Genomic DNA, 14,857 nt, shown 5'->3' with positions numbered 1-14,857 from the left:
GGATGGCTCTCAGGCATGTCTAGATTATTCATTAAACTGTCTGATATGTGAAATATCAATACAGGGCCGGAGCTAGGGTGTCTAGCATTCCCCTGCAAACTGAAATTTTGCGCCCTCCCTTCAATAGCCCATAAAGAGACAACTCATGCTACAAAAATATTTTTGTTCGAGTATCTCTTCCTATTTGATTTTTTTTGTTACAGTATCCCTTTCCCAGGATTTTTGATGGTTGATAAGTGTGTCAGTATTTGGAATAAAAATGGCATTTTACTATGATAGACAGGCAGATAGATAAATAACAATAAAACAAGTTGATAAACCTAGCTGCGCACACAGGAGCAGCTACAATAGAGTAAATGCAGTATGAGGGAGTTCATCAGCTAAATAAATAGACAGATACAGTATAAAGTAGATATAGACAGAGATCTAGGAAAGAATACAGGAAAAAAACTCTGCACAACCACACCCCCATAAAAGGATAAAGTAATAATATAATAATATAATAGATTATTAATATGAATAAATGTATAAGAAAATATTTTTATTATATGCAATTAGAAGCAATTAAAAGCAATATAATGGATTAATTTATATCTGCCATATCTAGAAAGCAAATTTCTCAAAAGATATATATATATATATATATATATATATATATATATATATATATACTTGGGAAGAAATCACGGCACTCCAAGGATTTTTCCAAAAAATATATATTGAAGGGAAAACACACACCCTTCAATATATATTTTTTGGAAAAATCCTTGGAGTGCCGTGATTTCTTCCCAAGTCTGCACATCTTTCTTCAAGGGCACCGGGGTCCTATAACCACAGCCGGGAGAGTGCCAGGCCGCCAACCCCCATATATATATATATATATATATATATATATATATATATATATATATATATATATATATATATATATATATATATATCTTAACTATAATGTATCCTAATACCAGTATACAGACGTACAAACATATATAAAAAGTAAAAAAAATATAATAAATGGTATAATAAATAAACATTAGTCTGTGCAATTGAGAGGCAAATAGCCTATTTACAGTAGTTGGTCTACAGCTCTCCAAATGGGCAGGCTGGTGACCAGGAGTATGCAGCTGCAGTGGTCTCCTCTGTCCCAATAATACATTGTCCCGGGATGCAGTTAAAATCCCGGCGGTCGGGATCCCGTCGTTCAGAATCCCGACGCTGGAATCCCGACCGCCGAAATCCCGACACTTTCTCCCTCCGTGGGTGTCCACGACACCCATGGAGGGAGAATAAATTAGCGTGCCGAGTGTAGCAAGGCACCGGGCCCGCTGCGTGGCGAGCGCAGCGAGCCCGCAAGGAGGGGCGATCCACGTCCCCCCCTTGTCGGGATTTCGGCGGTCGGGATTTCGGCATCGGGATTTTGAACGCCGGGATCCCGACCGCCGGGATTTCATACTGAATCCATTGTCCCAGCATGAACATCTGTGAATAGTTTCAATAGAGAATGAGGTCAAAATTGACCATAGATTACCTCACCAAGTTTAGGTAGGTCCTCCGGGGTTGTGGGGGTGTGCCAGCAGACTTTTCTGATTATACAACAGTGTGCACTGAGCGGTATTAAGCAGGAATAATCTGTGAGATGATAGTAATGATAATACCATGATGATAATACCGTATTAGGATATATTGTAGTTAAGAGAGAGATATACTGTATATCTTTTGAGAAATTTGCTATCTAGATATGGCAGATATAAATTGATACAGTATATTGCTTTTAATGGCATTAGAAAGATTTTCTTATACATTTATTCATAGTAATAATTTATGGATGGTTTAGCATTACTGCCTCACAGCACTGAGGTCATGGGTTCGATTCCCACCACAGATTTAACTGTGCGTAGTTTGTATATTCTCCCCGTACTTGCGTGGGTACTCCGGTTTCCTCCCACAATTCAAAAATATACTGGTAGACTAATTGGCTCCCAACAAATTAACCCTAGAATGTTTGTGTGTGCGTGTACATGTGGTAGGGAATATAGATTGTAAGCTCTACTGGGGTAGGGACTGATGTGAATGTTCGAATATACTCTGTAAAGCGCTGCGGAATATATGTGCGCTATATAAGAAACTGTTATTAATAATAATTATTATATTATTATTATTATTATTATTATTATTATTATTATTATTATTATTATTATTATTACTATTATTATACTTTTATGTGGCTGTGGTTGCGCAGAGTATTCTTTCCTGTATTTTTGGATATGTGTAGTGTATCCCTTGAACTCAGCTGCAATTTATAATCCCATGTGGTTCCAAGCGCAACTTCTTATACCTATATCTGAGACAGATATAGAAAGACTGACATACAGATAGAGAAAGATAGATAGATAAAAAAAGACAGAGATAGATATAGACAGACAGAGATACTGTAGATATAGACAGATAGCTAGATATATACTATGTGGTGTGTGACTGAGTCCATGTGCGACTTTCCCAGCTGCCTATTCTTTTCCTCCCTCTGGTTCAATCATCCATAAACAATCATAGGGCAAAAATGGGGTGTTTAGGGTTAACTAACAGGCACTTGGATCTGATGTACCAATCACTGGTCTTTGTAAATGTCAAAAAAATATTTTGGATTTTATTTTGTTTTAAAAAAAGCAAGTTAAATGATAAAAAGACAATGTTCCTTTAAAAAACATAAAATACATATAATCCAGCAACTCTGTGCTAAAAATATCCACAAGGGGACTATGTAAAAACCGGTCCTCCGGACTGAACCCCGGACCGCCGGAACGGACATCAAAATCTGCAGTCCGGAGATTGTAGTGTCCGTTCTGGGGGGTGTCCCGTCCGGGGGTGTCTTAACCGGGGGGGGGGTGTCCCTGTGTTAGCTATAATCAGGGACATGGGGAAGGGGAGATTACAGCCTCCCTGTGTGGTCTGGCTCATCCGTTTTTTGCTACATGCCAGGACCATACAGGGAGGCTTTATTCTCTCCCTCCTCCTCTCCCTGGTGACGTGTCACAGGCAGCCCCCCGGACAGGACACCCCCTGGACCGGACGCTACAAGCTCCGGACTGCAGATTTTGATGTCCGGTCCGGCGGTCCGGGGGTCTTGTCCTGGTACAGTTTTTACCCATACCCATCCACAAGGGATGATAGGGGGTGGGAAAAACAGGTGAAAGTTCGTACCTCCACTCCCGTCCTCACCGTCCTCTCCTTATAATCAATGACATAGAGGTCATTGGAAAGCTCTGTTATCCTCTGCTGCAGCCATGGTCCAGCTTCCAGCAGCATAGACAAGTAGATTTATGTGTGTGAGGCAGTCCGTGCAGGAGCTGTCTATGCAGGAGGTATTATTGTATGGCCAGCTTCTGATCCTCCCCGTGCCATCTGTGATTGGAATGTCTGTTGCAGACGCTGGTTCTCTCCAGTTTTTTGTAATGTAATGCTGGCTTTGAGGTGTCAGTGCAGCAAGTTCCTTGTGGATGCCTTTCTGTTTTGTAAATCTCTGGGGTTAGCTGGATCAAGTCAAATAAGATAAAATATTGTAGAATAAGGGTGACCACATCCACCTGCCACCAACGCGTTTCAATCCACTAAGGGATCTTCATCAAGGCTCAGGGTGGAGGTGGTCACGTGGTCACCTTTATACCCATAGGTATCGTTCATCCATGTTCCTTATGGGACTTATTTCATATGCCTATTCCAGGGTTCTCTTAATGCTGTCTCAAAATTTTTAATCGTTTATCATGATTGATCAAAAACTATGTTATATTTATATAAGACGTATTCTCTCTTTTTACATGTACATCCTTAGAAGAAAACTGATTTATAATTTTCATGGGCTAAGGAAAAATGTAAAAAAAATATAACAACTTTGTTTATTTTTAAAGAAATATAAAAATTCAATTGTAATGATGAGAAAACACTGCACTAGATGTATAGACTAATTTTTCCTACTAGAACCACTTTAGCTCGAAGTCCCCATTTAGTCCTTGGAGACTTAGAGCCTTATTCTGATTCGGTCGGTGCAACGTACGTACGGTCAGTTTCACCGTACGTTTCCCGTAAGCGGACAGTGAGCGTAAGTCCGCCCACAAAACATCCGCATATGGACGGTCACAAACACCGACAAAGGGGAGTGGCGTACACTTGAGCGTACGCCACCGTACACGGACGGATCTCCTCTTAGACACCGATAACTGGCGTACAACAAAGCGTATGCCACCGTTTACGGACGTCTCTCGTCCGTTTTCCCACCGACATCTTGCAGCTATCGGAGCGTACGCCACCGTGCACGGACGGGTCTCGCCTGTTTTCAATGGAAAACTCAGCGTATGTCACCGATCGTGAGAGTGAGCGTACGTCCGTGCACGGTGGCATACCCTTCACATATATGGACCTGCTAATCTAGCCTTTCAACTATGATTAAGGCAATTAAATTAATTATTCTAATTGTTATTCAATTATTGTTTTCTATTACCTCAATTGTCTACCTTAATGAACACCCTAATAAAAATACATTTTAACCCTCCTTACATGTATATTTATTATGTTCTAATGTTGCATTTTAATCACTATCTATGTGTCCTCACATTGCTGTTACTTTTACAAAAAGTTATGTTGGTGTTTGTGTGTATGTACTAAATTATGCCCATAATACCTGGTATGTTTGTGCTAGAGTGAAAAAGTTGACACATGTGGACTTCTGTCAATTGAGTGTCCTGCTGTTTAAAGTATATAAAAACACTTACTGAATGTGTGTAAATGGTTATAAACTAACTACCTTGGCATATATAAGCAGGTCTTAAAATTAATCTTAACTAAAATGAAACCAACCTTTACATGTAGAGAAGTGTAGAAAGATATGCTTCCAATGTGTTTGAGGGCTGTGTGTGGCTTGCAGGTAGTGAAATAATGGTTGTGACTTAATAGGCTGCAGCATTGCTTATTACATTCAGGTGTCTGAGTTTGAGTAGTAATCAGCGTTAATTAGCAGACCCAGGCGTCTGCTCTCATACGGTATCTCTAGGGGTGGTCTGGAGGTTTATTTGGTGTCCACCTGTTTTAGGGCCGAAATGCACGGTGCTTTCGCCGATCGAGCGGTTGTAGCACCGTACATTTTTTGGTGCACACCCCCGTGTACGCCTAAGTTTACGCCCAGTTTTCCTCATTATTCCGGCCGCTCCCCTCAACACGCCCCTATGCTGCCCACAATGACCGTACTCTTGCGGACAGGTTTTTTCGCACGGAAAGACCCGTCCATGAGCGTTGTGAAGTCGCCGCACCTGCGCATTGCGAAAGCTACGCATGCGCAGATGAAAAAAAACCCAGATCCGCCCGTTTACGGTCCCATCGTAGCGAGTAGACTAACCCCCTTAGAGTCTTGAGTTCATAGATCCAGCACATCTCAGCCTGCCCTAAAGCCACTTATATATTCTTTTTGCGCCAATTGCCCTTTACTTGTTCCATGACTTTAAAACGTATTAATTAATTTATAGAGCATTTATGTGATTGTTTAAAGTGGGCAACATACAGTGACTGTCTACCCCATTTCTTATATTTCTGAAGTGCTCTCCTAAGCGGGTTTTTAGAGCTTGGCTGGTTTTACCAATATATTGTTTCTGACACCTGCACTGCATCAAAGTAAATCACATTTTTGCCGTTGCAGGTGGCAAAACTTTTAATTTTATAATCTTTTTTTTGTTGTACATGATACAAAAGTTTTTATTTTACTGCCTTCTGTGTTTGCGGAGTTTCTGCAGGCTATACATAAGCCGCAGTGAAAAAACCTTGTGATTTAATGTTAGCGCATGCATTTTTTGGCACTACTGCACTTTTAACCAGATGTTTGCTGAGATTTGGAGCTTTTTTTATTTATCATCACTGGTTTCTCTGGTATGATTTTTTGTAATACTGGATCTGACATTAAGAGGCAGATTTATTAAGCTTGGAGAAGAGATAAACTGGAGATAAAGCGGAGAAAAGGTAAAAGGAGATAAAGCACCAGCCAATCAGATGTGTTTGAAAAGGACAGTTGGGAGTTGATTGGCTGGTGCTTTATCTCCTTTTACCTTTTCTCCGCTTTATCTCCAGTTTATCTCTTCTCCAAGCTTAATAAATCTGCCCCTGATACTTTCCAGTGAAGGTTTATTATCTTTTCTATACGTTTATGTGTATCATTAAACACTGTTATAAATGAACATGAGAAGACTTGTTTGTTTTCCTTTTAACAGATCTTGTCGTTTTATTTTGTTTACTTTTTCTTGTGCAGTTTTTTAAACTTTCCTCTTTATAGCCCTTATTGACAAATTTATTTTTCATATGTACAACCAGATTTTCATACACCACCTCATTGGAACAATTCCTTTTCATTCTTTGGAATTGACTAGCTGGTCAACTACCTTGGATGGTGGTTACTGTCTGTCCTTATTAGAGAATTAGTGTCGGCTTTTGGTAATTTTTCGAGAGAAGTTTTCCCTCACTTATATAAACTGTCAGGTCCAGAATATTGACAGTGTTTTCACTTATGTCAAACGTTAATTTGAGCCCAAAATCGTTAAAATTCAGATGTTCACAAAAGGCTTTTATTCATTTCCTTCTTGCGATAGATATAGACAGACAGAGATACAGATATAGACAGACAGAGATACAGATATAGAAAGACAGAGATACAGATATAGACAGACAGAGATATAGATATAGACAGACTGAGATCGATATAGACAGACTGAGATCGATATAGACAGACAGAGAGACAGATATAGACAGACATAGATAGATATAGACAGACAAAGATAGATATAGACAGACAGAGATACAGATATAGACAGACAGAGATAGATATAGACAGACATAGATAGATATAGACAGACAGAGATAGATATAGACAGACAGAGATAGATAGATATAGACGGACATAGATAGATTTAGACAGACATAGATAGATATAGACAGACAGAGATAGATATAGACAGACAGGGCCGTATTTCCATGCCATACCGCCCATAGGCACCAAATTTTTAGCCCCCCCCCCCCCCCACGAGAGAGAGTACAGAAAGAGAAGAGAAAGAGAGAGAGAGAAAGATACCTTCAGCAGTGCGGGGCTGCAGTTCCCGGGTGTTCAGCCCCATCTGCAGCATCTCCGCAGTGCCGGGTGTTCAGCAGCAGCACTCACTCCCCAGCGCCGGAAGCATTATGCTTCTGTCATGTCACTGGCATGACAGGGCTGCCTCGGCACTTGATCCCCAGCGCCGGTTCACAGAACAGACGCTGCAGGCAAAGCTGGGGAGGGGGCGGCACTTCCCGCACGGCAGAATTTTTTTTTTTCAGTGACAAAAGAAAATCACGCCACTGCTTGCCGCCCCAAGTAGGTGCCACCCATAGGCCCGTGCTCGCTCTGTGTGTGGGCTGTCAGCTCTGTGTGCTAGGCGATAGCGGCGCAGCACAGCCCGACCTAGCATAGCTAGGTAGCCCTGCACACATTGCAATGTGTGTAGGGCCCAATAGTGAGATATAGATAAAGACAGACAGAGATACAGATATAGACAGACAGAGATACAGATATAGACAGACAGCGATAGATATAGACAGACAGCGATAGATATAGTCAGACAGAGGTAGATATAGACAGACCGAGATACAGATATAGATAGACATGCTGTAGATAGATATAGACAGACAAAGATAGATATAGACAGACAGAGATACAGATATAGACAGACAGAGATAGATATAGACAGACAGAGCTAGAGACATACCTGTAGATAAACAGAGAGAGAGAGAGAGATAGCAGACAGACACACAAAAACAAACTCATGTCAGTCAGTTTCTCTCCACCCCGGTCCTGGTCTGTCTCTCTCCACTGATAAGGGCAGAGCTCCACAGTGGGATCAGCTGGGGCAGTCAGCAGAAACTCCGGAGCCATCCTCTGCAGATCTCATCACACACGTCTCTGCCTCCCCCGACCCTCACCCTATCCTGCGTGCAGGACATCAGTGGCGCAGGTAGGTGCGTCATGTTGCCAGTGCCGCTGTCTGACATGCAGTGTGACAGGCAGAGGCAGCCAGCAGGGTGCAGAGCAGGGAGAGCGCCTCCATGCTTTGCATCCCTTTCTGAGTGGGTTCCGCCGGCCCTGTATAAATATTAGCAAATGGTATACAAATAAACAGATTGAAATTTAAAATGTGTCACTGTGTCTCACTGAGCACAAAGGGTACTCCTAATCTGGCGCAAATAATGGGTGCTAATTTAATAGCAAGCAGCTGGTTAAATCCAGGGGACTATCCAATTCCCCAATCCAGGAACTGTTTACTGTGTCTCACTGTTCGCATAATTTCTAATCAATTGAAATTAATTTGATATGAGTTGAAGTTTTGTTATAAATTAGATTAAATTGACTCTCAAATTATGGAGAGTATGGGGTCAACTCAAGTATTGGAGGCTACAATGCATATACATTCAAGTAAGTAGCTACAATGTCATACAAATGATACAGAATTATTCCATATACAGAGGGTGGACCTTTTCCATGTCAACCTTCTGCATCTGTTGACATTTTGTCACTGTCGACCTGCTGTCAATGTCAACCTAGTACATGCAGGGGTGTAGGGAGGGCGGAGCACAAGCTCCGGGCGCCAAGAGATTACAGGGCACCGGAGCCATGCACCGCAAACTGTGCCGCTGACTCCCCTGCCCCCCATCTGCCCGCTTGCTCCCCGCTGCTAGATTCTTCACCTCTGGCAGCTCCGGAACTGCAGACACTATATATCTGGCAGGAGGAGGAGAATTGGGGCCAGCTACAATCTGTGCACATGTGCGGTGTGTGTGCGAGTCTCCGCTGGCTGCTCCACCCGTGGTATGTACTGGAGGGGATGTACTGAGCTGCAGGGTATGCTTGTGGGGATATGTACTGGAGTGCCCTGCGGTGTGTAATGTGGCAACCCAGGGTGTGCATGCAGGAGGATTTACTGGGGTGACCCGGGATGTGCACACATGGGTATATACTGGGGTGACTCAGGATGTGTGTGCAGGAGTATATACTAGGGTACGTGACCTATGATGTGTGTGCGGGGGTTTATACTGGTGTGTGACCTGGGATGTGCGTACAGGAGGATATACAAGGGTGACCTGGGATTTGCATGTGGGGGTATATACTGAGGTGACCCGGGATGTGCATGCAGGGGTATATACTGGGGTGACCCGAGATGTGCATGTAGGGGTATATACTGGGGTAACTAGGGATGTGTGTGCGGGGGTATGTACTGGGGTGCGTGACCCGGGATCTGTGTGTGGGGGTATATACTGGGGTGCGTGACCTGGGATGTGCGTGCGGGGATATATACTGGGATGTGCAAAACATGCCCTTGATCTGGGCACCGTGGCACCTAGCTACACCACTCAGTGCATGTTGACCTTTTGTCAATATCAACCTAGTGGTATCAATTAAGAACGGATATGGTTTACTGTGGTGCTGCAAGGCTAAATGTTCAACTTCTTGAACATATACTTCTTATATACATTGTACTCTTTTCTAAAAACTAACCCAAGATTCCCAACGCTCCCTTGCTAACCATTATTTTCCTTCTTAGTTTAGTTACAGCATTTGCCATATCTCTATTCCTTAGACTGTAAATGAGAGGATTAAGTAGAGGAATAAATACAGCATAAATAACTGAAAGAATTTTATCTTGATTGGGGAAAAAAACAGACTGTGGTTTGATATAAGCGATGAATAATGTTCCATAATAAATGAATACCACCATTATATGGGATGTGCAGGTAGAAGTGGCTTTCTTTCTCCCTTCCACTGAGTGCATACGGGAAATGCTAGAAATGATGAATATATATGACACAAATATACACACAAAGCACACAATACCTAAAAAGACATCTGTTGTAAGTGTTAATATTTCATTTACAGTAGTGTCTGTGCATGATAGCTTCAGTAATGGAGGAAGCTCACAGAAGAAGTGGTCAATCTCTTGGTGAAGACAGAATGATAGACTAAAAGTCACTGATGCGTGAACAGCTGAACTGAAAGACCCTACAACCCAAACAGTGATGGATACCTGGTAACAGACCTTACGAGTTATGATGAGAGTATAATGTAGAGGTCTACAGATGGCAGTGTAGCGATCAAATGCCATGTAGGTGAGAAGCAGAAGTTCTGTAATCTCAACCCAAGTGAATAGGTAGAGTTGGATAATGCATCCATAAAATGTGATAGTAAAAGACGATGTTATGAAGTTATATAACATTTTAGGTACTGTAGTGGAGATGCAGCAAATATCAAGGACTGAAAGGTTTGAGAGAAAGAAGTACATTGGGGTTTGAAGACTAGAGCTCAATGATATGGCCACAATTATAGTCAGATTCACAAGCAATGACATGATGTATGTAATTGTAAATATAGAAAATAGAGGAATGTCATATTTTGAGTGGTACAAGAGTCCACAAAGAATAAAATCTGCTGGATGAGATTGGTTTTTCTTATCCATCATTGAAAGGAGTTTATTGAATCACCTGTTGGGAAAAAAAAGAAAAACAGCAACAAAGCATATTCATTTGGTAAAAGAACTAAAACAGATTGTCATAGAATTGTGTAACCGTAAAAAAAATCTAAACATACAGCACAGCAATGCTAAAAATACATTACTCTGAATTCTAAAAGCTTTACAGTAATAATAAAACTGTGATGTTATTTACATAAACAAAACTTTTTTAGATGAACATTTAAAAAAAAAAAAGGAAGTACTGTATATGAGGCACTGATGGATAATGAACCTACTCCTGCTTACACCAATGTAGCATTCATCTTTGTTCTTTGTCAATCTTAAATTGTAATTAAGTTGCACAATGATATGTATGCATATATATATATATATATATATATATATATATATATATATATATATATATATATATATATATATATATATACAGGTATATATATATGATTTGATGGTATTGCAACAGTCAAAATGAAATTCAAACAGCAAAAAACATTGAGGATTTTCATGTATAAATATACAGTGTAGGGAACAAAGGAATATGTCTTTAGGGATTTATTTTCACACAACAATTTAATATTTAATTAGTCGAAAATGGAAAGGAAACAATCATTCAAAAATATACAGTGTAGGGAACTAAGGAATATGTCTTTAGGGACTTATTTTCACACAACAACAATTTAATATTTAATTAATAAAATAATGGAAATGGAAGGGAAAAATCAAATGTGAATCTCAAGTAAACATGCAAGCAGGTAGGTTATTGGGACACGGTTACTAGGTCTACAAGCATTGGGTCTACAAGCATTACAGTAGGTCAACACCACTAGGTCAGCATGCATGAAGGTCTACATGACTGAAGGTCGACATGCAGGAAGATTGACATGACTGAAGGTTGACATGGGTTAGGTCGAAAGGGTTATTAAGTCAACATGCATTAGGTCGACATGGGTCATTAGGACGAGATGGGGTTTTCACATTTTTTTCTGAGCTGACATGTGCCGACAGGCGGTATTTTATGCCCTACCATCCACTAGGGCCTGGTGGAAGAATAAAAAAGTGTGCCGAGCGTAGCAAGGCACCATGCCCGAAGCATGCCAAGCGCAGCGTTGACTGTGTCGACATTCGGGACAAAAAAGGTGAAAAACCCCATGTCGACCTTTTGCCTGTCGACCTTCCCCATGTTGACCTAATGCATGTCGACTGAATGACCCTTTCGACCTGACCCATGTCGACCTTCAGTCATGTCGACCTTCCTGCATGTCAACCTTTAGTCATGTCGACTTAGTGTTGTCCACCTAATGCTTGTTGATCTAGTTTCTGTCTACCCAATGATCCATACTCCATGATTTCAAATTCATAAAACATACAGATGTAGAGTCACTCTCAGCTTGCTGTGATGCGTATGCACATGTGTACACATTTCAGCATGTGGGTGCAATTGCACCATGCAGTCTATATTGTGCCCATTTGTAGGCACATTTTGTGCAATTGGTTTGCTGTGATGTGTACACATTGGAGCTTATTCTGGTTGAAAAGCAGCATTGCGAAGTTCACAGCACTGCGTGTCTTTATAAGCCATTCATAATGACCCTGGCCCCCCTTCGCTGTGAATGGATGTTTTTCATAAACATCCATTCGCAGCCTACGGGGCCAAAACCACATCATTCCATGGTCGCCGACCATCGAATGATGTGAAGCGCACTTCTAAAACTAAGAAACTCTCAGGTGTCTTAGGTTGGTTTGTGTGCCTTGTACGAGGACAGGGCGGGCAGCTGACATCCGGTGATGTCAGCAGCTGCCGCCCCCATCACCCACGTCATCGGGGCATTAGCATGAGAATGCCTGGTGTTTTCACAGAATTCCCATGAAATGCTGGGCATTCCCATGGGCATATCCCCCAGCCGGCCACCCCACCCCCGCACAGTCTGTTCACCATTGCTGCATGCACATGCGCAGAAATGCATTGCACTCTCATGCGAATTCCAATGGGAGAGCATGGACCAGAATAAAGTCTATTGTGTACAATATGCAATCCAAGATTCAGATACAGGTGCAATTTAGGCCTGATTCTGGTTCGCTTGCAAAAGGAAATTCTGTCTCTTATGGGCAAAACCATGTACTCTGCAGGTGGGGCAAATATAGCATGTGCAGAGAGAGTTAGATTTGGGTGGGGTTTGTACTTTAAAATTGTATCTATATTGCAGTGTAAAATTAAACAAGCAGACAGTATTTACTCTGCACAGAAACAAAATAACACCCACAATTGAACTCTCTCTGCACATGTTACATCTGCCCCACCTGCAGTGGTTCTGTCCATTTTAGAGAGAATCTGCTCTTGCAAGTGAACCAGAATCAGGCCCTTTATCAAAGTTCTGCACAGCATAAGGTCCAACCTGGACCCTAACCTCCCTTAAACCCAGCCAGGATCCAACTGGACCACCTCGCATTGGTTTCATGACAATCAGTGCAAGGGTTTCTGAATACATACATACAGTAACTAAACAGACAAACAAACCAATGCATTTTATATAAAAGATGTTGGGGGAATTTACTAAGATGTGTATTTCACTTCACATGTGAAGTTGCTATGAGTTCCTATCTACTATCTTCTAGATGGTGCTAAATAAATAAGAAGTAGATTCTGATTGGTTGCCCATAGCAACGTCACATGTGAAGTAGAATACACATCTTAGTAATTTGTGGTGGATAAGTCTTCTATAAGAGGTTCTGTAAGTCCCAAGTTTATAGAATTAAATATAAGTTGTTATATCTAGGAATCCATCTCAATGTATTCACCTTGTCATGTTAAATGGACATTCTGTTAAAGTGGCACATCTCAATGTATTAAATAATGTGCTGTATGTTGAGAACTATGGACAAGATGTAATAATCATAGGTGTGCGCACATTGAGTGTTAGGGGTGCACAGGCACACCCTAATGCTGTGCCCCACCCTTATGAACACCTCCCTGCCATTAGCCATACCAGCAATGCCTTTTACCAAAGACTTTCGCTTTTTAAAACTGTATTCCATTAAAAGAAGCGCCCATCAATCAATTATATGCGTTTTATCTTGTTAATTGTACTAGACCATTGTTATATCATTACATACCTGCATCATCCATATATTTGCTTTTTACTTTATTTGCATGTACTGTTACATAGAGTAATTACAAAATAAAAAATTAAATCATCAGGAGATTTTGGTGTGGTTGAGAGACGTTTTATATTGTAGCGAGTGCCAGTAGATGATGGTAGACACGGCTGATTGTCGGTATTAGACACACCCAATGGGCGGTGTTAGACATGCCCAATAGGTGGCACTAGGCACACCCCTTTGACGGTGCACCCCCTAATAAAATGTGCTGCGCATGCCTATGGTAATAATATGAAGAGTATGTACTGCATATAGACATTTATCCACAGCAATCTCCACTATTATATCAGGGGTACAAGTGTACAAGTTTCCAAGGGGTACAAGTGGAACCCCTGTAACCATGAATGAGAACAAGAAATTAGTGTGAGTGAGCTATGCACATCTTGAACATAGTGAATGTTTTTTTAAACAAAACAAAAAAAAATGCATTTTGGTGTAGTTTGGTTAATAGCTTTATATGGGTCCTATATGATATGCCGGCGGTCGGAATCCCGGCGGTTGAAATACAGATGGTGGTACCCTGCCGGTAGCAAAGCAGACAAGGGTGCCCGTGGATCGCCCCCCCCCCCTTTTGGGCTCGCTGCGCTCACCACGCAGCAGGTCTGGTGCCATAGGGAGAGGTATCAGCAGTAGAAAGAAAGAAGTAATAATGCCACTGTATAGGTCATTGGTACGACCTCACCTAGAGTATTGTGTTCAGTTCTGGAGGCCATATCTCCAGAAGGATATAAATACATTGGAGACTGTACAAAGAAGGGCAACTAAAATGGTGCATGGCCTACATCACAAAACGTACCAGGAAATAATAAAATATCTTAATATATATACTTTAGAGCAGAGAAGGGAAAGGGGGGGGGGCATGATAGAAACTTTCAAATATATCAAGGGTTTTAACAAGGTACAGGTGGGATTAGAGATGTGCGGGCCCGGATTTCAGAGATCCGAGCCCCCACGGACGTCATCATTCCGAGCCCGATTCTGAGCAGCGCTCGGAGATTCCCGCCTGACTCGGTCCGTCCGCGTGATTAGAACGTCATCTCCCGGCGTCGGATTTCGCGAGGCTTTATAAGCGGCTGCCGCGCCCGCCATCTTCACTCCAGTCAAGTAGTGGGTTGGGAGAGGGTGTGTTGGTGCTGCTGCTGGGGCTTAAACTTGAGCTTGACCTTGAGCTTTTGCAA

The 14,857-nt window shown here is 41.7% G+C and overlaps 1 protein-coding gene across 1 annotated transcript in view; it reads right to left on the bottom strand.

Moving 5' to 3' along the window:
- The window catches only part of LOC146081103 (olfactory receptor 6B9-like), a 30,129-nt gene extending 19,972 nt beyond the window's left edge, over positions 1-10,157 (bottom strand). The window contains exon 1 of the mRNA XM_083189071.1: positions 9,890-10,157. Within this exon, the coding sequence (XP_083045197.1) occupies positions 9,890-10,157 (268 nt within the window). The remainder of the gene's footprint in view (positions 1-9,889) is intronic.
- Between the last annotated feature and the right edge of the window lie 4,700 nt (positions 10,158-14,857).

This window comes from Crinia signifera, chromosome 1, assembly GCF_055691185.1.
Source record: "Crinia signifera chromosome 1, ASM5569118v1, whole genome shotgun sequence".
Taxonomy (NCBI): Eukaryota; Metazoa; Chordata; class Amphibia; order Anura; family Myobatrachidae; genus Crinia; species Crinia signifera.
This window is presented reverse-complemented; position numbering and strand designations above follow the sequence as displayed.